Genomic DNA, 26,308 nt, shown 5'->3' with positions numbered 1-26,308 from the left:
ATAAAAAAAGGCAGCATGTGAGAAGGGCAGAGGGGAGAGGAGGGGCAAACTGGGATGGGATAATGGGATGGGATAATGGGATGGGACACCCTGCTGCACCAAACCCTGCAGGCTCCTGCACAGGCTCCCCCAGTCCAGCTGTGACCCCACACAGGCACATGGCAGCTGCTCCTCCACCTCAGCACACCCCAGGTGCTCATCTTGGACAGGAAAACTCCAGCATCAGCCCCCTGCAGAGCCCTGTGCTGGTGATGGAATCACCACGGCTCTGGTGCCTCTCCAGCCAGATGTGTCCAGACCAGAGACACTTTGCAGAAGCCTCAGGAGTGGGCAGGGAAGCTGAAAGGAAGATCAGATTTCCCTGATGGCAATGGAAGTACCCATTACTGTTGAAATATGGCCTGTGCCATCACTGATGAGGGGATAACAGCACTGGGTGTTAGCAAAGGGACTAGAAAAATACAAACCCAAGATTTTACTACATCATCCAGAGAGGCAAGAGAAAAGACAAATTGGAAGTAGTTAAAGCTAGATAAAGAAAGTCACCAAACCGTGGCCAACTGATGACAAGCTTGAGTAACAGTTTTTTACTGCTTAGGCAAATGAGGGGAGAAAAGGATATAAATAACAAAGGGTACAGCAGCAGAGAAATAAAGAAACTTCAACTAAAGTTATCAAAAATTCTTACAGGGAGGATCAACCTAAGTAATTCAGACCTCAGGGACCAAAAAAAGATACCAAAAAGTGTTGATGTATTCGACATCAAAAGGCAAAGGGGGAGTTAAAAGTCTTTAACAAAGAACAAATGGAGGCAAGCAAGGCTCGGAAAGGGAAAGTGTCCTGGGCAAACAAAGGTTGACACATCAGGTTTGTTTTACCTTTCAAGTGCTCGATGGGCACAGTGAAAGGTTCCTAAGCAAATAAACTCCCCTGCAGGAGGGCAGGGCTGGGCCCTGGAGCAGCACTGGGACTCACACCAGCACCACTTCCACTGTGCTGGGGGACACACTTGTCATGTTCCCCCAAAAAACCGAACCAAACCCAGCCCTGGAGCACTTAACAGCTCCATGAGAACAAGGAGGGAGGGCAGCCTGGCAGGGGCAGGGAAGGAAGCTCAGTGTCCTGTGAAGGCAGCACAGACAGGCACAGGGGACCATGCAGAGCAGCAGCACTGTTGAATTTCTCATCTGGGGGGTCAGCACAGCACAGAGCAGGAGCACTGCTGATTCCTGATCTGGGGTCAGCACAGCACAGAGCAGGAGCACTGCTGATTCCTGATCTGGGATCAGGAGCACATAGAGCAGCAGCTCTGCTGATTCCTGATCTGGGGTCAGCACAGCACAGAGCAGGAGCACTCTGCTGATTTCTCATCTGGGGGTCAGCAGAGCACAGAGCAGGAGCACTCCTTGCTGAATTTGTCCCCTGGGGGTCAGCTGGGCCATCCCCACAATAGCAGGCAGTGCAGTGTCCACCTCCCTGCCCTGGGGTCAGTGTCCACCCCACCCCTGACCCGCCCACGACACGATTCAATAATCATTAACATGGAGCACCAAGCACAGCTGGAGCTCCCAGCCCACACCAGCACTGAGCTCCCTGCTCAGCTCTGGGCTGCACTGCTAAGGGGAAAGGCAGGACAGAGGGCTCTACAGACCCTGTATCACTCAGGTTTTTTCTCATACAGCTCAGGAATAATTTCCTGCACTAAGTGCTTTCCAGGCCTCTTAACATTGATATTGCAGATCAATATTTCACAAAGACAAAGCTGCCTGATGGATGTGTGCACTCATTTAAGCATCTCTAACAGGCAGCTCTGCTGTAATCACACACTCTGCCCCCCTGCTACCCTCTGCCCCAGAGGTTTGGCCTTGCTCACTTTCCACATGAAACAAAATGACAGTACAATGACAGAACAAAAGACCCACTGTAAGGCAGTGTGCAAATAAAGACAGTATCTCTGCTCTGTCCGCACCAGTGCAGGGCAAATATCATTACAGCTACCAGGAAACAGGAGCTCTCCAGCCTCTCTCTGCTAAAGCCTTTACACAGGTTTTACTCCTAAAAATGCAACTCCTTGCTAGAACAAATACTCACACAGAGTGGGACCAGGTGGGAGCCTCTGTGTGCTCAGAAATGAGGCTGCACAGTGAACATTTGATGCAAAAGTCTTAAAAAACTCAATTCTGTCAGCCACACATGAGGGGAAAAGGCTCAGAGAGGCTCCTGAAAGCCATGCCAATGCCAGCAGAGGAGCAGGAAGGGCACCCAAACAGCAGAAGGTGTTTCTCAGTGCCTGTAAGGCTCTCACCTGCCCTGCCACGCTCTCAGCTCTGAGCAGGGCAGGTCACTGCACACCAGGGGGAAACACAGCTGGCAGGGTTTGTTTTTCTAAAGTTAAATAATCACCAACCATGCCAAACGCTGCTCTGCAGTCAGAATTGCCTCTGAGTGTTCATTTCCACACTGACAATGCCATGTCCTGTCCCAAGCTCTGCTCCTCTGAGGGAAGCTCAGCAGGAAGAGCCCAACCCCAGCCCAAGGGTGAGAAGGCAAGGGGAGCAGTGTTAGCTGGAAGATGCAGCCTTTCTGTAGCAGCAGCATTGCAGGAAGAGTTCCTTTACAGCCAGGGTGGTCAGGAGCTGGAAGGGGCTGCCAGGGAGGTTTGGAGCCCCCAGCCCCAGAGGGGCCCAGGGAAGGTGCAGCTCAGTGACTGGGCTGGGTGACACAGAGGGCAGCAATCCTCTGGAGGTGTTTCCCAACCCAAAGGAGCTGTGCTCTCTGCCCTGGCAGCTTGATGTGGTGCCAGGACATCTCAGAAATGCCTCCCTGCAGAGGCTGTGTGAGCTCAGACACAGCTCCACTGCCTCACACAGCTGCTGGGAATGAAAAACCTTCCACGTGTGGGAGCCAAGGGGGCTGGTGGAACAAACAGGAACGTTCAGAGGCAGCACTGGTGTACCATGAGCTCATTGCAAAGCACCTTTCCCCAAGTGTCCCCATGTGTGAGGCAGAAACAAAGCTCCAGAGAGGAGAGCATCAGCCTCAGGGCTGGGCTGCAGAGCTGCCTTACAGGTGCTTGCCCTTCAAAAACCTGAATTGTTTTTAATATATTTCACTTAGATCTATGAGGGGAAACAACTTATTTCTGTGTATTAAAAGGAAATAAACCAAATACTGAGCTCCTGTCTTTTCCATTACCTTTTTTTTTACATGAGGCCTGACTCACTCTAAAAGCAGTAAAATGGCAAAGCAGTGAAATAGAAAATGAGAACGTTCTACCCCACAAGCTCCCTCCAAAGGAACAAGTTGCTTTGCTCACCATCACTCCCAAGAGCTCCTGAGATGTGCTGCTCCCAGCAGCTGATCCTGCCCTGCCCTCCAGCACTGCCTCTGGAATTCTGCCTGCTGCAGCTCCCAGGGCTCAGCTCTGACACAGCACCAAGGAGCAGAAGCTGAACCAAGCAATTTGTCAGGTGATCAAAACAGAACTTGAGCAGTCACTCAGTAACACTTAATTATTTGTCATTTAAACAGAACAGAGAGGAAAGAATGGAACAACTACAGATGGTGCTGGACAACTGACCCATGGCTGTACTCCAGACAACCAGAAAACCCAGCAATGCTTTCCAAAATTTAAGTATTAATTACAGGAGTATTTTTAGCAACTACTATTTTTAATTCTTTTAAGCATAAAGTAGCTTCTTAATTCACAGGTCTTCTGAAGGCTCCTTTGTGTACAAATCCAAAGTCAACACACAAAACACCCAGCCTGAAAAAACCTTGGAGGATTCATATATATACAGACATATAATATATATCAGACACAATGAGCACACATATATTGTATATAATATTCAACAGCCTACAGTGTGTGCATGGCACAGAACAAAGCAGTTGATAATTATAACAAGTAAATTCAACCCTCCACTGCTGCTACTTTTTCAGTGTCTAATTCCTTAGGTATCTAAAATCACCAGAAACATCTACATCATGATGTAGACATATTTTACAGCATGTAAAGTATTTTACCTTGTTACAAACATGAGCAGGGTCTTTAGCAAATGGACTAAACATGAACAGGGGATCTCATTTCTCTTCTGATTTTCAGGGCCAGATTTAATGAAGCCAAATGCCAAAGGATTCCAACAAGGCAAAATTAGGTGTGCTTTCCTCCGCGGTAAAAAAAATAAATCTCCATCAGCAAGTGTTATTTTTCTCTTTAGATATATTTAATCACACCAGTAACCAGGTTTGGAACCAGGTGCAAAAGATCTGTTGCAAAAAGCTGACCCATTTTGTCAAGGGATGGAGCCTGTCTGCACACACATGCCCCAGCATCTCCTGATCTGAGCATCACTCCTGCTTCCCTTCCATTCTCACACAGAGCCCTCCCTCTCCTGGGTTATCTGCCAGGTGGTACAACAGCATCTGACCTCTCCAGCCTTTTGGCTCTCTTCTGTCCCTCCCTTTATTTCTTTCTCTCCTGCCTTGTCTTCCCTTCTAGTTAGAGACTGCATCACCTTTATCACATAAAAAATCCCGTTTCCTCCTGTTCAGTGCAGCACAGAAAAACACCCAAAGCCTGATTGCAGAGCTCTGTGCTGCACATCTGCTTTGCCATTTGCAGCTCCACTCATCATCACTTCCCTGCAACAACTGCCCAGGGGCTGACCAGCCCCACCACAGCCCTCCAGTCCCTGCAAACATTTAAATCTATTCTTTTTCTATGAAACAATTCCTTGTGCTCCACTGTTAACAAGAGCTTTGCATTTTAAGGTGCTTTACATGGAACTGAATTTGTGATATCCATCCATCCATCCATCCATCCATCCATCCATCCATCCATCCATCCATCCATCCTGCAAGGGAAGCCCCTCACTCTGCTCCACAGACACGAGGTGCAGCCAGTGTTCAACCAACAACAGGAGTAAATAACAATGTAGATGCAAAGAACTGACTCTTGTGCCTCCTCTAAGGAGTGTTTAGTGAGCAGGAACTCTTTAACCCTTCAGTTTGCCCAGCCAAGGACCTTCCCAGCTCACCTGCATGTTCACCTGCTTACAGACACTGCAGACATCCAGGCTGTCTCCTGACTCAGCTCACTGCAGGGAACATTTGACCAGGGCACCAGACAAGCAGTGCTGTACCAATGCAGATGGTTTTCTGAACACAGCCTAGAACCAGAAAGCTGAATTTCCAGGCACAATTTCCCATCTCAAGCTGGCTCTAGACACTGTAAGGAAGGGGCAGGGAGAGCAGAGCCAGCAGCCATCCAGCTGCAGCCCACCCTGTCTGGAGGCACAATGTGCTCCGAGCTGCTGAATTCTGCACAAAGAGCCCAAACAGCTGCATCCTTTCTGTCCCACTCACTATTTGCTACACCAATATCAGTTTACAGCCAGCCCCGAGGACCCAGAAAACATTTCATTCTTTTCAAAAGTCTTCAGTTAAATCTGCATGTGCTTTTTCTCTGCAACAGAACAAAGTAAGGAAAACTGTGCTGGTCCTGACATTGCTGTGGTGGTAACTGCACACCTAAAAACCTGCCAGGCTCCTGGGAAGTGAGAACCTCTCCCTGAGCCTGACAAGGCTGGAAAGATGCTCTCAAATTAAAAAAACACAACCTTCTCCTCACCCAGTATCAAATACCAGCACTGAACCTGTACAGGTTTTTAGACTAAATCCCACCAGGACAAAGAAAGAGCAGAAAACAATGAGTTTTACTCCTGCAAAGTGGTAATTACTTGCTACACCTGTAGCTCCCCTGCCTTTGCTGGCTGCTCCTGGACTCCATGTAAGCCTGGAATTAACCCATGCAAATTCAGTGAAATCACACCAACAGTAAGTACCCAGCTTGCTTCCTCCCAGAACTGCTCCTCTTTTCAAACAGCACTCTCTCTTTTTGCTAGTTTTCTGTGCTATTTTGCCAAATTAGGAATGGTCCAGAGAAATCTGGAGCTGAAGAGAGTCTTTCCAGGAACTTGATGGGACTTGAAGTGCTCTGAGATGAAGCAGGATCCAGACCTGCTCCCCCATCCAGCCCCTTCCCCTGCTGCTCCTGTCAGCAAACCTCCAGCACTCTGCCCCCAGAGCTGCACTACCACCCCACCACCCCCTCTCTGGAAAGACTGAACTTTTTGGGATCTCCAGGGCTGACAGCTGAGAAGTTTATCCAGAGAGTGGAGTATAACAAAAAGGCAATCTGAGGAAGCAGCTTGCTGGTGCCAGGGTGAAGCCCTCCAGCAGCACTACACTGGATTTCTTCTTATTTAAAAATCCACTTCATCAGATGTATTTTCCTTTATTTGATCAAACACTGCAGCTGCTTTCAACTACCTCCATATGTGTTCTGCACCAGTTAAATCCTGAGATGTTTCCTAATGAAGAGGATAAGTCATAAGTATTTCAATAAATTCAACCGTGAACCTGAAGGTTTTCTTACTTGCATAATCCTGCATTTCAGGACCTGACAACTCAACATCAACTTAAATCTCATTTCAACAGCAGTAATCCTCCTAGTGGCACTGTGACATGGGGGACAAGACAGGCCTCTGGAGGAGGATAAAAGCAGCTTCTGCTGTTTCCCCCAGAGCTGGTTTGGGAGCAGCCCAGAGCCCAACACAGAGTCAGGGACTGCCAGGTACCAACAGAGCCCAAAGCCCAGCAGGTTCTGTCTCTGCAGGATGGATGCACCTGAGCCCTGCACCTGAGCCTGCAGGATGGATGCACCTGAGCCTGCAGGATGGATGCACCTGAGCCTGCAGGATGGATGCACCTGAGCCTGCAGGGGGGCTGCACCTGAGCCTGCAGGATGAATGCACCTGAGCCTGCAGGATGGATGCACCTGAGCCTGCAGGATGGATGCACCTGAACCTGCAGGGTGGATGCACCTGAGCCTGCAGGATGAATGCACCTGAGCTTGCAGGATGGATGCACCTGAGCCTGCAGGATGGATGCACCTGAGCCTGCAGGATGGATGCACCTGAGCCTGCAGGATGAATGCACCTGAACCTGCAGGGTGGATGCACCTGAGCCTGCAGGATGAATGCACCTGAGCTTGCAGGATGGATGCACCTGAGCCTGCAGGATGGATGCACCTGAGCCTGCAGGATGAATGCACCTGAGCCTGCAGGATGGATGCACCTGAGCCTGCAGGGGGGCTGCACCTGAGCCTGCAGGATGGATGCACCTGAGCCTGCAGGGGGGCTGCACCTGAGCCTGCAGGATGGATGCACCTGAGCCTGCAGGATGAATGCACCTGAGCCTGCAGGATGGATGCACCTGAGCCTGCAGGATGAATGCACCTGAGCCTGCAGGATGGATGCACCTGAGCCTGCAGGGGGGCTGCACCTGAGCCTGCAGGATGGATGCACCTGAGCCCTGCACCTGAGCTGTGGCCTCGCCCTGGTGTGGCTGCTCACCTGAGCAGAGGCTCCTCCCCAGCCTGCACACAGGAGCAGCTCCTGCAGGCAGCACAGGCTCCCAAATAACACCCAGCTGGGCTGAGAGGCTCTGCATCCCAACAAAGACTCGCCAGCACTTCCCCAAAGTCAAAAACCAGATGTGATCATTCGGCCTCCAATGTAATTTGTTGCTTCCAACAGATTTCAGTGAGCCTTGGCAACAAGGAATAACAGACACTTGGGGTCACCCTGGCAGGGAGACAGGCCCCACAGGCTGCTCCTGATCACTCACTTAAGGCTTGGGACAAATGTCTGCATGTTCTTGACATCAGGTTTTCCTGGTTTATACTTTTTTACATCCTCCCTGCAAACCAGTTAGGAATTTTACTGATTTTGACTCTGCCCAGCAGAGTTCCTGACTCTAACAGGAGCCCACGCTGGTTTCTATTATGCACAGCCTTTAAAAAATGACAGTGCAAATGCTGCAGTGCAATCTTTTAATTTCTGCTTAATTTCCTTCTGCCGAGGCAGAGCTGAAGCTGTAAAAGGAGCTGTGAAGGTTGCAGTTAGTTGTGACTCCTCTGTCCAAAACCTGATAAGATTTCAAAACACCATCTATCTTCCCCCAGAGGAACACACGTGCTCTCAATTGTTTGGTTTGCTAATGGACTGTTTGCCACTCTGCCTCACAATTGCCCCATTCTCCCCATGTGTTTGCCACTTTTCCCTCTGCTTCCTCTCCTGGAGCTCAGCCTGCTGGCACACACACAGGCTGGAGAGGAGAAAAACGGCAAATCAGACCTTAGGAATTTGAGCATTGTTTATGTTTTCATTTTTTGCCAAGGGTTACTGCTTTAGGAGCTTCCTTGGAATGAGCCATGTGCCCATTGGCCCCCAGGCTGAGCTCACCCCTCTGCCCCTGCTCCAGGGCTGCCACACAGGTAAAATCACCCTGCAACACCTCAGCTGGCCTGCCTTTCCTCTTTCACCTTCACTAGAGAAGAATCAGAGCCACGATCTGCCACTCTCAACATCATTAGTGCAATAGGCTTAGAGGATTTTCTTTTCTTTGTATTAAACAAAACAAGGTTTTTACTCTACACCCTTAGGTGTCGAACAAAGGGGAACAACAAGTCAGAAAAAACAGGATTTTTTGAAGCAGTGATAAAATAGAGAGGCTTGAACAACTAACAATTACCTCTCTGAGGTAGAAGAAATAAGATGCTCATCAATTTCAGCAGCGATAATAATAATAAATAATGATAACAATAAAATAATAATAATACTGCTACATTTATATATTCTTAAGCCTCCTTGGTAAAAAGTGGCAGTCACTTTTACAGAGTTCATGTCTTCTATTAAAAAAAATAAACACTTCCACATCAGAAGATAAAATACTATCAATCATACCAAGTGCTCCTGGGTCTCAGACACAAGGCACCAGAGCTTCAACCTCAGACATCATCACTCAAGCGACTCACACTTCTGGTTTACAGCTTTTTCTTAGAATTAAAAAAAAAAAAAAAAAACCCAGAGAAATGTGGAAGTTTAAGTCTTTCCAGCTGTTGAAGAAAGAGTAGAAAAAGCTTTTACAGTCCATTGGGACACCCAGCTGGAACGTGAAGGAGTGTAACTCAAGAGACAGGAGCAGAGCTGGGAGCTGGGCAGGTCATCCCAGAGAGGCTGGGGCTCAGCAGCATCCCCTGCAGCACCTGCAGCCAGAGCAGCTCCAGCCAGAGGGTCTGGGAACACAGGAGAGGGTCTGGGAACACAGGAGAGGGTTTGGGAACACAGGAGAGGGTTTGGGAACACAGGAGAGGGTTTGGGAACACAGGAGAGGGTTTGGGAACACTGCAGAGGGTTTGGGAACACTGCAGAGGGTTTGGGAACACTGCAGAGGGTCTGGGAACAGCAGAGGGTCTGGGAACACAGGAGAGGGTCTGGGAACAGCAGAGGGTTTGGGAACAGCAGAGGGTTTGGGAACACAGGAGAGGGTTTGGGAACACTGCAGAGGGTTTGGGAACACAGGAGAGGGTCTGGGAACACAGGAGAGGGTCTGGGAACACAGGAGAGGGTCTGGGAACACAGGAGAGGGTCTGGGAACACAGGAGAGGGTTTGGGAACACAGGAGAGGGTTTGGGAACACTGCAGAGGGTTTGGGAACACTGCAGAGGGTTTGGGAACACTGCAGAGGGTCTGGGAACAGCAGAAGGTTTGGGAACACAGGAGAGGGTCTGGGAACAGCAGAGGGTTTGGGAACACTGCAATGGGTCTGGGAACACTGCAGTGGGTTTGGGAACACTTGCAGCCCCCCAGACACGGAGAGCTGGTGTGGGACTGTGCCGAGTACCTGCCCCTCTTGCTCTGTGACACTTTCCCCAATCCCTGTCCCTTGCCATGGGACACTTTCCCCAATCCCCTGTCCCTTGCCATGGGACACTTTCCCCAATCCCTGTCCCTTGCCATGGGACACTTTCCCCAATCCCCTGTCCCTTGCCATGGGACACTTTCCCCAATCCCTGTCCCTTGCCATGGGACACTTTCCCCAATCCCTGTCCCTTGCCATGGGACACTTTCCCTGGCCGCAGGGATGGGGCACATCTCAGCACATCTGCAGCTCCCACCAGATGTGCACTTGCCATCCATCTCCCCATTGTTCAGACATCTTTATCTCAGCTTCCAGGAAACGTGCGTGACTCATCTATCGGAACATCTGACAAAGCTAACGTCATTTCAAAAACCAGTTCTACTTACACTTTTTTTTTCTCCAAGAAAAAAAAAAATTAAAATTATTGTAAAAATCAAATTTCTGTTGCAAACCAGTTTCCTGATTTAGGAACTCAAGCTTATTTTTGCTGTAGACAGTCTAACAGGCTTTTAGGCATCCAAATTTAGGAAAAAAATCCTACGGCATTTAAAGAAGGCAGAGCCAGAGCTGGAGCTGACTCAGCCGCTCCAGCGCATAATTTGAATACACTACATAATCATTCTTAGTTTAAAATTATCCCCCTAATATCACAGGGCCACATTATCCCACACACGTCCATCTTGATCCATGCCCTCCCCTAGGCCGGCCCTGCAGGTTTCATTAGCACTAATTAGGCAGCAGGATGATAACACCTCTCTGGGCTGAGCCCTGAGCTCCTGCAGCACCTCAAAGGTCACAGCACGGCTGCTCTGCTGCTCCCACAGCACCAGTGTCCCAAACAGAGCCCAGTGCCACCCACAGCACAGGGAGAACCTCGGGAGGCAGCACTGCTTTCCTTGCTCCAGCCCTACACAGTTTGTGCCTCCATTTCACAGGAAGGGGAAATAATAATTTAGGGGGGGAAAAAAGTGAAGTGCTTTCGCCAAGCTGCAAGTTTCACTTCTGGCATCTGTTTTTGCCTGTTCTGGGCAGAGGAGGGGAGGGGAGGGTTGGGCTGGGCTGAGCAGGGCAGGGCGGGGTGGGGCAGGGCAGGGAAGGGTGGGGCAGGGCGGGGCGGGACGGGGCAGGGCAGGGCAGGGCGCGGCAGGGCTGGGCAAGGCAGGGTGGGGCAGGGTGGGGCAGGGCGGGGCAGGGCTGGGCTGAGCAGGGCAAGGCAGGGTGGGGCAGGGCGGGGCAGGGCAGGGCTGGGCTGGGTGGGCTGAACAGGGCGGGCTGGACAGAGCAAGGGCACGGCAGGGCAGGCAGGGCACAGGGCTGAGCAGGCAGGGAACAGGGCAGGCAGGGCAGGGCACAGGGCAGGGCTGGGCTGGGCACAGCAGGGCAGGGCAGGCAGGGCAGGGCACAGGGCAGGCAGGGTAGTGCAGGCAGGGCTGAGCAGGCAGGGCAGGGCACAGGGCAGGCAGGGCAGGGCAGGCAGGGCAGGGCACAGGGCAGGCAGGGCAGGGCAGGCAGGGCTGAGCAGGCAGGGCAGGGCACAGGGCAGGCAGGGCACAGGGCAGGCAGAGCACAGGGCAGGCAGGGCACAGGGCAGGCAGGGCACAGGGCAGGGCACAGGGCAGGCAGGGCACAGGGCAGGCAGAGCACAGGGCAGGCAGGGCACAGGGCAGGCAGGGTAGTGCAGGCAGGGCACAGGGCAGGGCAGGCAGGGCACAGGGCAGGCAGGGTAGTGCAGGCAGGGTAGTGCAGGCAGGGCTGAGCAGGCAGGGCACAGGGCAGGGCACAGGGCTGAGCAGGCAGGGCACAGGGCAGGCAGGGTAGTGCAGGCAGGGCTGAGCAGGCAGGGCAGGGCTGCAGCGGCTGCGCTCTCTCTGCACTCTCTCCCTGGGCCTGCAGAGCACACCTGGGCCAGGGCCAGAGGCGAAGGGCACAGCCACAGGGTCCCTCCGAGGAGCTGCTCTGCCTGTTTATGCTCTAAATATAGCAGAGCACACAGCCACGGGCAGCCCTGGCCAGGGCTGCAGCTCTGCAGCATCACACCTGCCTGACGTCAGCCCCACACAGCAGTCACTCACTCCTGAGGCACACACAGCCCAGGTGACACCACAGCATCACTGCCCTCAAAGGGACCGGAAAGGTCACCTCCTTTCAGCTCCTGCCAAGATGCAGGAGTTTGTAGAGAAAAATTCAGTGACTAAGTATCTGTCTTATGTCCAAGAGATAATGCAAGAATAGCGGTCTAATTAATACTAATATTATATACATTAATAAGAAATCAAATATTTTAACATTAGGGTCAATTTTCCAGCGTATTGCTATTTTAGTAAAGAACAAGGACATTACATCCATATTGAATTACTGAAAAATTAAAAATTACTTTTGGATGTCCTGAACAAAAATCTTTTTCATCTGTACTAAAGTATTGACTGACCTTATAAGGTCCAGACAGAGCTGGTGTAGCATTTCCCTAAATTGCTTTTGCAGAACATCCAAAGTTTGGGATATTGCAGACAAGGTTAACTCAATGGCTAGAGCTGGTTGAGCTCAGCACACACCAAAACTGACACAGAGCAGAAACAAAACCAAAACTGAGCAATGGCCCCAGCAATGGGGACTGGATGGGAATTCCCCCAAGGGGCACACTCCATTTCCTGTTTCCCCAAGGAATTCGGGTTCATGGCACAGCTCCTTTACTAACCATGGCACAGGCACTCTGCTCAGCATGGCCCAGCTTTGCTAAGCACCCCTGGCCAGGCTGGGACACCGCGGGCTCCTGCCCCGGCTCCTGGGACGGCCAGATCCCCGGGAGCCTGTCCAGCACACAGCAGCTCAGCCACTGGCAAACCTTTCAGCATGAGCACCAGTAAACAGCTCTGCTCAGCAGGGTATTTTTAAACAGCAGATCCTTTCCCAGCTCCCAGCGCGGGCCCTGCGCCGACTGCACGGGGCAGCAGCCGCTCCTCTCCCCGAGGATCACCCACGGACCTTGCAGAGCTTTGCAAAGGTCAGCTCAGCCCCTGCATTAAAAACAGAGTGAACAGCCCTGCTGGCAGCAGCAGAAGGGCCAGTCACGCTGCCGGGGCTGGGAACACCAGCCAGGCCCGCTCCAGCCCCTCCTGCACACCCCCAGCCCCCCACCAGCACTGGGATCTCAGGGCACTTGCAGGGAGCCCTGCCACCATGTCTGCCTCGCTCCGTGGCCGGGCTCCACGGAGGACAGCAAGGCCAGGGGGACAGGTCACAGTGGCCACACACACATTGCTGGGAAAGCAGCCCGGGGCCACCGCAGGTGCTGCTGCACAGCAAAGCCATGGTGGCAGTGCAGCCCCTCACCCACAGCAGGCTGGAGCCCCTGGGCCAGACCTGTGCCCTGGCAGCAGCACCATCCCCACAGTGACACCTCAGAGCCACCAATGGCCACACCAACACACGCTGGGACTGCACTGCCACTGCCAGCCCTGCTCTGCTCCCACCCACTGCCACTGCCAGCCCTGCCTCTGCTCCCACCCACTGCCAGCCCTGCTCTGCTCCTACCCACTGCCAGCCCTGCTCTGCTCCCACCCACTGCCACTGCCAGCCCTGCCTCTGCTCCTACCCACTGCCAGCCCTGCTTTGCTCCCACCCACTGCCACTGCCAGCCCTGCTCTGCTCCCACCCACTGCCACTGCCAGCCCTGCCTCTGCTCCCACCCACTGCCACTGCCAGCCCTGCTCTGCTCCCACCCACTGCCACTGCCAGCCCTGCTCTGCTCCCACCCACTGCCAGCCCTGCCTCTGCTCCCACCCCCTCCCAGCCCTGCTCTGCTCCCACCCACTGCCACTTGCCAGCCCTGCTCTGCTCCCACCCACTGCCAGGCCTGCCTCTGCTCCCACCCACTGCCACTGCCAGCCCTGCTCTGCTCCCACCCACTGCCACTGCCAGCCCTGCTCTGCCCCCACCCACTGCCACTGCCAGCCCTGCTCTGCTCCCACCCACTGCCACTGCCAGCCCTGCTCTGCTCCCACCCACTGCCACTGCCAGCCCTGCTCTGCTCCCACCCACTGCCAGCCCTGCCTCTGCTCCCACCCACTGCCACTGCCAGCCTTGCCTCTGCTCCCACCCACTGCCACTGCCAGCCCTGCTCTGCTCCCACCCACTGCCACTGCCAGCCCTGCTCTGCTCCCACCCACTGCCAGCCCTGCCTCTGCTCCCACCCACTGCCAGCCCTGCTCTGCTCCCACCCACTGCCAGCCCTGCTCTGCTCCCACCCACTGCCACTGCCAGCCCTGCTCTGCTCCCACCCACTGCCAGGCCTGCCTCTGCTCCCACCCACTGCCAGCCCTGCTCTGCTCCCACCCACTGCCAGCCCTGCCTCTGCTCCCACCCACTGCCAGCCCTGCTCTGCTCCCACCCACTGCCACTGCCAGCCCTGCTCTGCTCCCACCCACTGCCAGGCCTGCCTCTGCTCCCACCCACTGCCACTGCCAGCCCTGCCTCTGCTCCTACCCACTGCCACTGCCAGCCCTGCTCTGCTCCCACCCACTGCCACTGCCAGCCCTGCCTCTGCTCCCACCCACTGCCAGCCCTGCCTCTGCTCCCACCCACTGCCACTGCCAGCCCTGCTCTGCTCCCACCCACTGCCACTGCCAGCCCTGCTCTGCTCCCACCCACTGCCACTGCCAGCCCTGCCTCTGCTCCCACCCACTGCCACTGCCAGCCCTGCTCTGCTCCCACCCACTGCCACTGCCAGCCCTGCTCTGCTCCCACCCACTGCCACTGCCAGCCCTGCTCTGCTCCCACCCACTGCCACTGCCAGCCCTGCTCTGCTCCCACCCACTGCCACTGCCAGCCCTGCTCTGCTCCCACCCACTGCCACTGCCAGCCCTGCTCTGCTCCCACCCACTGCCAGCCCTGCTCTGCTCCCACCCACTGCCACTGCCAGCCCTGCTTTGCTCCCACCCACTGCCACTGCCAGCCCTGCTCTGCTCCCACCCACTGCCAGCCCTGCCTCTGCTCCCACCCACTGCCAGCCCTGCTCTGCTCCCACCCACTGCCAGCCCTGCTCTGCTCCCACCCACTGCCAGCCCTGCTCTGCTCCCACCCACTGCCAGCCCTGCTCTGCTCCCACCCACTGCCACTGCCAGCCCTGCTTTGCTCCCACCCACTGCCACTGCCAGCCCTGCTCTGCTCCCACCCACTGCCAGCCCTGCTCTGCTCCCACCCACTGCCAGCCCTGCTCTGCTCCCACCCACTGCCAGCCCTGCCTCTGCTCCTACCTCCAGCACATGCTCAATGCATAAAAACATCTTATTTCCACATTTTACAATCAATGCTCCATGTGCATTCGAACAACACAGAAATAAAGTCTTTCAGTATCTGCAAGCTAAGCCATGGCTGGGGGTGATGGGGTGGGCATTTCAGGCCTGAGAGCACTGTGCAGCTTTACCCCGTGTCCTGATCAGAGACAAGACACGTTTTGGAGCTCGGGATGCTGAGGATTTACAGAAAGCTGCTGTCAGCCACTTCCTGCCCCGCTGACACCGTGCAGGGCCCGGCTGGGCTGGGACCCACAGGAGCTGCTCCAGCTCCAGCTCTGCTTCACAGGACTAGGGCCTGGGAAGAAAATCACACTGTAGAAAACTCTGACAGACAAATTTCTGCCTCCCAAGTTTTGATTTTTTCATGACTCCGCTGGATTAATTCCGTACTGTTTGTGGTATGAGTATTTCAGTGTTAGGTTATTTAAACCATTTAACACCTATCACTAACACAACAGCTACAGTGAAACAACAGCCCTGTATCTATGGTGCCCAGCTGGGATGTGCCCCCTGAAAACCCTCACTGCTCCTGCCATGCTTGCACATCCAGAGGCACCCGGCCTTGTGCTAAGTGCTGTCCTTCCCTTAAGCAAGTGCACTTGGGTCAGAGATGGGATAACCACACCAGTGCCAACCCCGGAAAGGCAAGCAGGGCGCTCACAGACACCCGAATAACCCAGGGAGGAAAACACTCTTCTAAGGTTCACCATCAGCTGTCCAGAGACACCAACAACCCGCTGCTAGTTACGAGATGGAAACAAATCCTCATATTGCTTACGTGGTTTGTGCTATTAAAAACAAAGAATCCTCACAGTGACTTTGCTGTTTCTACGTGAAGTGCCCTTTATTCCAGCTACAAGCAGGGAATAATTTGGAGGCGAAGAATGAGCCCCTGTAGCCATACTGGAGGATTTGAGCCCTGCCAGACGTATTTTCCCTTCGTTCTCTATATCCTTCCCCTTCCCCCAAGGAAAACTGCAACAAAAATCGACAAGCATCAATAAAATAAAAGCAGCAAAACAGCCCATTGCTGGCAGCCAGCACTTGCTCCTGTTCAGCTGTAGGATTTCTCTGGCTACAACTGCTTCTTTCACTAACCACATATCCTTGAAAACAATGTAATATTTACTCACTTTCAATGAGTCAAAGCAGGCGATTACACGTCCGTTTTCAACTTGGCAGCTTTTCGATGGGTGTGCAAATTTACATTCCGTGTCTGGTCGTGAGCAAGTCCCCCTTTGGAACTCCCTACACACTTCCAGCGTTAGCCATTTTGTGTCCCGGATCGGTGTGACGCTAACAGCCATCTTTAGATTTTACAGGTAGTTAAAATTTCCAATAAAAACGGGCAAACGAGCGTCTGAACTGATAAACTGGAAATTACGAAAGTGCCACCTCCAGAACACTATTTTTCCCCCGCTCCCTAATTTTAAAACAAGTACGTGTAAAACGGGGTGGCTGCGATCCCGAGGAAGAGCTGTGTCACCAGAGTTGAGCGCGTGGCGCCGTTAGCGGGCTCGGGGCAGCCAGGTGCGGCGGCCAGGTGCGGGGGCCGGGAGCGGCGGCCAGGTGCGGCGGCCAGGTGCGCTGCGGAGCGTGGCCGGGACTAGCCCCGCACGCTCAGCATCCCGTCCGGAGGGCAAGCATGGGACCGTGGCGGGCTCGGCAGCGCTTCCCGAGCTGCTCCCGGGGCCGGCGGCGGGCAGGTGCCTCCAGGCAGCGGGCTCTGCGGTGCAATCGGGATCGATTAGTTTGGCATAGACAGATGCAGCAGTTTAGAGCAACGACCGACACTGGGTTTAGGCTGGGTTTGTTTTGTTTTTTTTTTCTCCTCCTCTCCTTGGCTTTCGGGCAGCAGAGCTCTGACCTTCGGGGCACACTTTAGTGCACAGTGCAGCGGCGGCGGGGGAGCAGCGCCGGACCCTCCTCCCGGCGGGCGCGGGGCTGGCAGCGGCGGAGCGCTGTCGTCGCAGTCTAGCTGGCAGCAAGCAAGGCAAAAGCAGCGGCTGCTCTAGAAGCGGTCCCAAGCAGCAGCGACGTCAGGAAAGGCACTTCTTAGTACCAACCTGTGGAGACAAGAGACACGTTAGGAGCGGGCGGCGCGGGCGCCCCGCGAGCCGCCGCCCCGCGCAGGGCACTCACGGCTGCGGGCGGCGGGGCCGCGTCCCCGCGCGGGGCCGGGCGGCAGCTCCGCCGCGGGCCAATCGCGGCGAGCGTTGCAGCGACACTCCGGGCAGGGAGCCAATGGCGGGGGCCGTCTTATGAAAGGTCGCGCCTGTCAGACGCCGGCCGCGCCGCGCTGCCCCGAGCGCGCCCGCCGGGGGCCGCGCGTGCGGCCCGGCGGCACCGGCGAGCGAGCCCGCCGGGAACGGCACCGGCAGCGGCACCGGCAGCGGCACCGGCAGCGCCCGGCCCCCTCCGAGCGGCTCGGGCCCCGCGCCGCCTGACCGCCCGCCGCGGCTGCCCGGCGTGCGGAACGCGGCGGCCGAACGGGACCGGCACCGCCCCGCCCGGCCCGAGCGCAGCGCCGAGCCTCGCTGAGCCCGCAGGGCCCGGCCCCGGCGGCGCCCGACCGCCCGCTCGGACCGGCACCGGGGACACCGGCACCGGGGACACCGGCACCGGGGGCACCGGCCGGCACCGGGGACACCGGCACCGGGGATACCGGCACCGGGGATACCGGCCGGCACCGGGGACACCGGCCGGCACCGGGGACACCGGCCCGGCCCGACGGCGCCGCAGACCCCGCGCAGCCCGCCGGCAATGAGGGCTAGCCCTGCCCTCGGATGGGCTTCCCTTCACACCGCCACTGCCGCCCAGCTCTGCCACAGGAGCCGGTGCCGCCTGCCATTCAAACGCAGAATAAGGAGCCCCAGCTCCCGTCCCCAGCTGAGGATCTCAGCCCGGAGCGCTGGGACACACCGACAGCACCAGCACGGGGATTCTGCCGGCGCTGCAGCCCCAACAGCATCCTCCGCCGAGGGCAAGACCATTCCCATCCCCGCCTGTCTGAAGATGCCGCTTCAGCATCTTCCTATTTCCCACCACCCTCCAAGGCAGGTCACTGACAGCCTCCAGAATCACACCCTGGGAAGATGCTGCCAGCGTGGATGCAAACCAACAGATGAGAAAAAGCTACTCTTTTTCTAGGGACATAGCGATCAGAACAACCAACTCCAGGGGAAGGAAAACACACCTAACAGAGCTAATGAGATTACAACAGGCACCGCGGGTTCTTTGCCAGGACACTTGAAAACATGCCACAGTTTTAATCCTTGCTAGCAAGAGACAAACAGCTACATAATTACTTGCAAGCACAAGTTAACAACTAAGAGTCTTGGTGGTAAACACAGACACTCATTTGCTTCAACTGCCTAAAACTCTGAAGTTTGAGGTCATCCTGCAGCAGCAGTCACTACTACTCAGTGATTGGGATATCCAATTCTTAGGTCTTGAAAATTTGTTCTGTAACAAGTGTCCAGGCAATCCAGTTTGGTTTTTGCTCTTGTTCCACACTTGCCAGCCGTGACAGATTAGCACGGGCGATCTGAAAGCAGAGAAGGTGCTGCTGGGGCCGTGTGCCTCCAGCTCCAGCCCCACAGCACCTGCAGCCTGGCAGGACTGCCAGCACCCCACAGCACCCCACAGCACCCCACAGCATCCCACAGCACCCCACAGCACCCTGCACCTCACAGCACCCCACAGCCTGGCAGCACTGCCAGCACCCCACAGCACCCCACAGCACCCCGCAGCATCCCACAGCACCCCACAGCACCTGCAGCCTGGCAGGACTGCCAGCACCCCACAGCACTTTTGGAAGCCTGGACACATCTCCAGCCCCAGTCAAGGTGCACTGCAACTTGTTCTCCACAGATGAGAGCTGGATCTGCATCCTCCCACACTGCACAAAATGACCTGTGTTATTTTGCTAGGAATGTTTGCTCCCTGTGAGACCCTCAGGACAGGGTGCTGCCAGTGCCAGCAAGAAAAGCTCTACCACAGAGCTGTGCAACTGCTCTAAGCAGGGTGTTCTCCTGCTCATTAGCTTGGTAACCAATCCATACCGAGCATCGATTTTTCCAAACACCAAGAAGAGTTAGAGCAGCAAATTGATGCATTTTATACACTAAAACCAATGCAAGTTAAAGGCCACCGTTTCCAAACAAGATATTTCACTCTCATTACACACATAGTCACCCCTAACAAGAAATGAAAGAGAGCATGAAGGCAGCACCTAAATGAAAACAGATGAAAAGTAGCTTTTGTGCTCACATGTACTGACAGGAGAAATGTTCCTGGTAAGACTCCCAAACTGTGCTTTACTCCTGGGTTACTTGAAGTGTTTTGTCATAGTTTGTTGTCTACCTGAAAACAGCCAAAAATGTCAGCTTTAAAAATAGCTTCGAGCAGAAATAAACCCTGATGTAAGACCAGAGGTTTATCTTCAATATCTCCATTAAATAAAGGAAGATGTTAGCATAGAATTATCCTTTTTATCTGCATAAACTATTTTCCTGTCACTTTGAAATTCTCTTGTGATAGTCACTAAGGAATCCTCAGTAAGCTGCACATGCTAGAAGGAAGATACACTGTCTGCAAACCCAGCTGATCCAGGGGATGTCTGATAAGGTGGGAATGGCTGCAACAAACCCAGACGGAGAACCAGAGGGACAGGACAGCAAACTTTTTATTTTTCATTTCATTAGAACTGATTTACAGGTTGATTATTTCTAGACCCCACCTAGGAGAACAGTCAGTCCTAAAGACTCTTGTGATCCACAAGTGGGTTTTAAAGCTCACCTTTGGAAATTTGCAAGCATTTGCTACTTGTCTTGGGAATACTGTAACATTGGTCTGGCCAAAGCAGAACCTTGCCTTCACTGAGTATCAGGGTACAAGGATTGAAAGCAAATTAAAAAGTGATTCTCAGAAGAGACAGGAGAGAGAAATAACAGTGAGAAGTCACTCCTTAGGAGGGTAACAGAGATGACTTAGTTGTCTCCTGAGCTGGGTCAATGAAAATGATTAAGAAACAGCCTCACAAATCAATGGAAGGGTTATCTGGAAATGTCCAAGAAAGTGAATCTGACACAGAAGAGACTCCTGTTACTTCCCCTTACAGGCAGATTAACGATGCATTTTTCCTCTTCATTACAGCCTGTGACACAAAAATAAGATATCTCCCTGCACTGAGAATCACTCCCAAAGAGGCACTGTGTTCACTGTTCCTCTGACTGGGTTTGCTGGACATCCCTGTTTTCTCTATCTCAATTCATGCACATCTTTCAAAGAAAGATGTGGAAAGCTGGGCAGGCAAAAAGCCCAACACTCAGGAGAAGATGGCAGGGAAGAATGCTATTTTAATGCTTAGAGAAAGTGGAAGCTGAAAACACCAGTCTCAATGACATGAGAACTGTCAGCAAGAACAGATAATTACACAACGTGAATTCATCCTCATGACAATGACTCTAATGAGATAGGAAATGGAATAAAATCAATATTCTATTTACACTGACAGGGCAGTCTCAAAGCCTGAAATTGCCAAATGGCTGTCTTTTAAATCAAGGAACACAAAATTACTGACTCCTTACAGTATTTTCAAAACACCTCTGCCAAACTCAAAGTTTACCAATAACATATCTCAATATAAAAGTTGGAAGAGATACAGCAATTACTCCATGGCACAACTGAGGGATATAATTATAGCACTGTCACAAAATTAAGCTGAAACAATGAGCTAATTAACATCTTGTCACATAACAGTATAGGATTGGATAAAGGAAAATATTCTTTAGTGAACTACAGCTGAAGAAATCACTCTGGGCTGCACCCGCTGCTCCCACGGGACAGCCCAGCAAAGCAAGATCACTCCTCTTTCAGTTTTGTACTTTCTATACTTCAGGAAAAATGGGAGTGCAAAGGCAGGAGCAGAGAGCAGCCAGCTCCAGAGCAGGGCTGCACCTGGGCTGATCTCAGTAAGCTGGGACTTGGAGCCTGGTTCAACTACAAGCACACGTTAGCTTTGAACTGCTAAGTGCCACACCAGATTTGTAAAAACTGCCAACACTGCTTCTATGACCCAGATATTTTGCATGATATACATAGTTTTGGTACTAGTAGTAGTAGTAGTGTTTTAAAGGTTTTTTCTGTACTGTTTTAGCTCCGACAGACTTGCCTGGTGCAACCTCCCACTGACTTCAGTGGCTCCTCTGGCACATCCCCATCAGACGTGGTTTTATCTCGAGTCTATTTCACAGCTTCTGAAACTGTTTTAGCAGAACCACCTAACTGTGACATTCCATCTGAATTTAACACACCCAAGTGTACTGGGTTTGTGGAAATTTGATAAATAATGAAAAAAAGAGGCAACATGTTGAACACTAGGTGCCCCAACCACGTGCAGAAATCAGGTATTGCTCCAAGATTTCCCTAATCAAACTGTGAACCAAGTCCCAGCAGCAGTGCACGGGAACTGACATACAAATCCCACAGCCCAATCCTCTCTCACTTTAGATTACAGTAATGCTATTTTCAAGTCAGAAAGCTACACTGCAAATTCTATAAACCCTCTTTCCTTTAAGGAGCAGACAGTTACGGATTAACTGCTCTTGCTGATATTCAATTTTTACAGTCGAGAAACATGCCTGTTGATTTTTTTAATAACCTGGGGAATGTATCAATCTCTTACAACATTTGAGACTTTGGGGACACAGAGGATTCACAGTTTGACAGCATTAGCTGGATGTGTACTTATGAGCACGAACAGGCACAGGCCAGTCCCTGTCTCTGCACGAGGACGTGGCACACAAACTATTCTTCTCTTCTTGCAGCTTTAAGTCAGGGACACAAAGGGGGAGGACTACTCTGCCTTTAATCCACTTTTCATCAATTGATGTATTACAAAGCATTTCCATATCCATCCCTACCCACCACTGAAGTAGCAATTACAGTTTCTGGTAATAAAAACATACTCACGCTGTAATTCTTTTACCATAACATTCACATAATGTATTTTAGAAATGGGCAGTTCTGTATTATCCTGGCATAGGGGAATTCCAACCTTAAAAGAAGTGACATGGCCCAAGCAAGCCTAAAAAGTTGTTTACTTTTAAAGATGACAGTAATCTAGTGATTTAAGTTAAAATTCCAAGAAGTAACAAACTGAATTTAAAAAAACAAAACCTGCTTTATTTTATTTTCTTGTTCTAACAGTAAACATGCCGCTTCTATACAAAGGCATTTGAGAGGCCATAATAAATCAACTATGCACCCTTCCAAAAACTACAAGCTATTTATTAATCCAGCTCTTGCACATTTTGTTTGATTAACTGCAAATGTACACAAGCCAAGGAAGGCAGGAGAGCAGCAAGATGACCCAGGGCAGCGGGGTCAGCCCAGGACAGGTGCCCACACCTGGGCAGTCAGGGTGCACGGCAGAGCTCTGTAAAAGCTCCTGCTCTGCCCCATGGGGTGACTGATGCTCACTGCCAGCCCTGGCTCAGGGGCAGCGGGTGCTGCCCTCCAGAGCAGCCACTGGCAAACCCCAGGATGGGTGCCACAGCCACACTCAGAGCTGGGAGGCAGCTGCAGCTGCAGCACAGACTGTCCCACAGAGATTTCTAACTGCACACGCATGTATGAGTTTGTATAAAACATGATCAGCAGCATCATTCATCGTTAGAATCCCCACAGAAAACAGGCAGGTCCGTGACTCAGCAGGGAAGGAGCTGCTTCCCTCTGAGCAGATTCAGCTGATGCTGGTGGTTTCAGGGAGAAGTGGCCCGAGGAGTCTCACTGGGAGGTGCAGCACACACCAGCCCCAGCTTGCTGCACTCTGCTGCCTGCACACCTCCTGTTCTGCAAGGGAAAACAGAGCAGCACCTCACTCCTGCCCAGCCTTCCCCTTTCCCAAAGCAGCTGCCACTGGCCCTGGTGCACAGGGAGGCTCTTCCTTGCCCAGGGAATCTGGATAAAGCAGAGGGAAAAGGAGTCCTGAGGGACAGTGCAGCCAGCACCTGATGGATCAGCACATACACATGGTCACCACTCACATCATTAATTTATTAATAGTAGCACTTCCTGCAGACAATAACCTCCTCCCCTTGGCCTCACTAACTCCTCCTGGCTGGGCCACCCCTCCCATGTTAGCTCACAGCAAAAACTCCACTTTTCAGTTCTCGCCCGTTCACACGACAACCACTTTGTGAGGACAATAATTTCGAGTCAGGAGTCTGGATGCAGCCACCACATCCCTGCACACATCAAACTGAGCAGCGAGATGAAATCTGAACCGAATCACCAGGAATAGAACAGGCCATTCATGTCACCTGCTGACGCTGGTGTGCCCTGCTGCTCCTGGTGACAATGCCAGCAGCTGCCCCTGCACCCACAGCTGCCTGCTCGCAGGGAACCTCAGGCCCAAAACACAGCATTTCCATGCTTGGATTCAGCCTGGCCTTTCATTTCATTTATATTTATAATTGCATCCTTCCACGATAATAAAAACTTACACAACTCCTCAGAAAATGCAAGGGATCTATATAATCTATTTCATTAGTTACATACAACTCTAAACCACAGAGAAGGGGATTTTTAATTCCCTCGGCTCTGTCACCATCTGAGACATCAGTGATGACTCTTACATACTAAATACAAAATGTTTTTTCCACACACAGCAAAACGAAACCAGTTTAGGAGGTGCTTTCCTTGACTTAATGGAGATCCCTGCATATGCAGTGCTCAGCAGCACAGAAACACTTACTGATGTGATTAATTCTGGATCGTGACCAATCTCAGGCAAACTAAACAAATATATGCATCTTCAGACACCAAGCAAATGCTCCAAATTAGTCACTGGTATTAAAAAGAAGTAATAAAAACTACATGACTTTTACTTAGGAAAGAAGTGGAAAATATGTTCGAGACAAGTTTTTAATCAGTTATTTGCTTTAGTATGTAGTTATACTTGTTCATTTTGAATCATGATGTGTATGCAGCTAACAATAACCATTTTCCCTCCTACCTCTAAAAGCCATTCCAAAACACCGATAAAGAAAGTTCAAATTTCTGCTCATACACCAAAACCAGAGATATGACATATCTGGAAGACAGTTCCTGAAATTACTTAAGAAAACCTAGCTTTTAGAAAAATGGTGATTAAAGACAGAATGCTCAAAAGTTGTAGAAAACAAACCAAATCCAAAGCAATAACTTTGTCAGTCATAATTTTTTGTCAGAAAAATGAGTGAAAGAAGTTTCAAATACTTGCATTTCTGTTCCACCACTAGCTGTATTTAATTAGAAGAATTGAGCAGAGCTGTGTCTACTTTTCACAACAAAAATCAAATCATTAAAGATTTATTTATTGAATGTATTTGCACATAAATACAGGAGTTCAATAAAACGTTGATAAGCAGCAAACAAGATATCTGCCCAGGGACTTCCTTCCACAGCAAGTGCCTGCACTCCCAAAACATTTTTAACTGCTACGTATCAAAAAGCTGAGAAATACGTAATTACATTATCAGCATCAAGGACTCACAGTCTTTGATTTTTCACTGCCTGAAAGAAGACTCAAAGTCCACTGCAGTTGTGCCTATTTTTGGAGCACGGAAGGGTTCCCATATAAAATTACAGGTGAAGAATACCAGACTTCACTGCAAACCAGAGCGGCCACCCAAGTCGAGAAGGCTGCCCAGGCACTAATACACTCTTTGACACACAGAATCAGCGTTTCTGCCGGGATGTCACTCCCAAGTGCAGTGACAGGACCAAGGCGGAGGTTCACTGCTGCCACCAGGAGAGCCGCGCTGCCCGCCCCGGGGCGAAGGGGGAGAGGGACGGGGAGAGGGAGAGGGAGAGGGAGAGGGAGAGGGAGAGGGAGAGGGAGAGGGAGAGGGAGAGGGACGGGGAGAGGGACGGGGAGAGGGAGAGGGACAGAGACAGGGAGAGGGACAGAGACAGGGAGAGGGACAGGGAGAGGGACAGGGAGAGGGACAGGGAGAGGGACAGAGACAGGGAGAGGGACAGGGAGAGGGACAGGGAGAGGGACAGGGAGAGGAAGAGGGAGAGGGACAGGGACAGGAAGAGGGAGAGGGAGAGGGAGAGGGAGAGGGAGAGGGAGAGGGAGAGGGAGAGGGAGAGGGAGAGGGAGAGGGAGAGGGACAGGGACAGGAAGAGGGAGAGGGAGAGGGACAGGGACAGGGAGAGGGACAGGGACAGGGAGAGGGACAGGGACAGGGACAGGGAGAGGGAGAGGGACAGGGACAGGGACAGGGACAGGGAGAGGGAGAGGGAGAGGGAGAGGGAGAGGGAGAGGGAGAGGGAGAGGGAGAGGGAGAGGGACAGGGAGAGGAAGAGGGACAGGGAGAGGAAGAGGGACAGGGACAGGGAGAGGGAGAGGGAGAGGGAGAGGGAGAGGGAGAGGGAGAGGGAGAGGGAGAGGGAGAGGGAGAGGGAGAGGAGAGAGAGGGACAGGGACAGGGAGAGGGAGAGGGACAGGAAGAGGGAGAGGGACAGGGACAGGGACAGGGACAGGGACAGGGAGAGGGAGAGGGAGGGCGGGCCGGCAGAGCCCTGCAGCGCTGCACACCCCGCACCTGCTCGGTGTGGCCCGGCCGGGCCGCTGCTGTGCCCTCGGCCGGGCCGCCTGCTCCGAGAGCCCGGCACCGCCCGCAGCAGCCCCGGCGGGCGCAGCCAGCCCCGGGCTACTCACATGGAGAGGAAAAGCCGATCTCCGCAGCCGGGCACGGCCACCGCACTGCAGCTCTGCCACCGCAGCGCTACCCGCGGCTCCTGCGGCCCCGGCAGCACGGCCCAGGGGGGCTCCGGCTGCCCCCAGCCCATCCCTGCCCGGGCCGCGGCAGCTGCGCCCGCAGCGCGGAGCCGCGCAGCGCCGAGCGCTCTCCCTTTTTTAGAAGGAAAAAAATCCAATTAACTTCTCTGGAAGCAGGATTGGGCCCGGAGCCCAAAAATGCTCAGGGTTCCCAAGTCCTTACTCACTGCTCGCAGTTGGACTCGCTGGCGCAGGAGGCAGCGGCGCAGCAGGAATGCACAGAGCTGCAGCAGGAGGGTTTGGGAGCCTGGCCCGGCCCTGCTCCTGCAGCCTGTGCTGAGCCCAACCAGGCTCCTGCAGCCTGTGCTGAGCCCAACCAGGCTCCTGCAGCCTGAGCCCAGCCCTGCTCCTGCAGCCTGAGCTGAGCCCAGCCCTGCTCCTGCAGCCTGAGCCCAGCCCTGCTCCTGCAGCC

General features: G+C 53.1%; 1 protein-coding gene across 15 annotated transcripts in view; it reads right to left on the bottom strand.

Annotated features, from left to right (window-relative positions):
* MBNL1 (muscleblind like splicing regulator 1) overlaps window positions 1-26,308 on the bottom strand; it is a 65,569-nt gene that overhangs the window by 29,188 nt on the left and 10,073 nt on the right. For 12 of the 15 annotated variants that reach the window (XM_079315121.1, XM_079315120.1, XM_079315126.1 and 9 more), the window contains exon 2: window positions 16,196-17,128. The exons of 2 other annotated variants lie outside the window; for them this stretch is intronic. In XM_079315121.1, the coding sequence (XP_079171247.1) occupies window positions 16,196-16,369 (174 nt within the window). In that variant the 5' untranslated portion in view covers window positions 16,370-17,128. Of the gene's footprint in view, window positions 1-16,195; window positions 17,129-17,204; window positions 17,224-26,308 lie in introns of those variants that run through there. One more of the 15 variants, XM_079315122.1, reaches the window with a different exon arrangement.

The sequence above is a fragment of the Erithacus rubecula genome (assembly GCF_903797595.1).
Source record: "Erithacus rubecula genome assembly, chromosome: 11".
Lineage (NCBI taxonomy): Eukaryota > Metazoa > Chordata > Aves > Passeriformes > Muscicapidae > Erithacus > Erithacus rubecula.
This window is presented reverse-complemented; position numbering and strand designations above follow the sequence as displayed.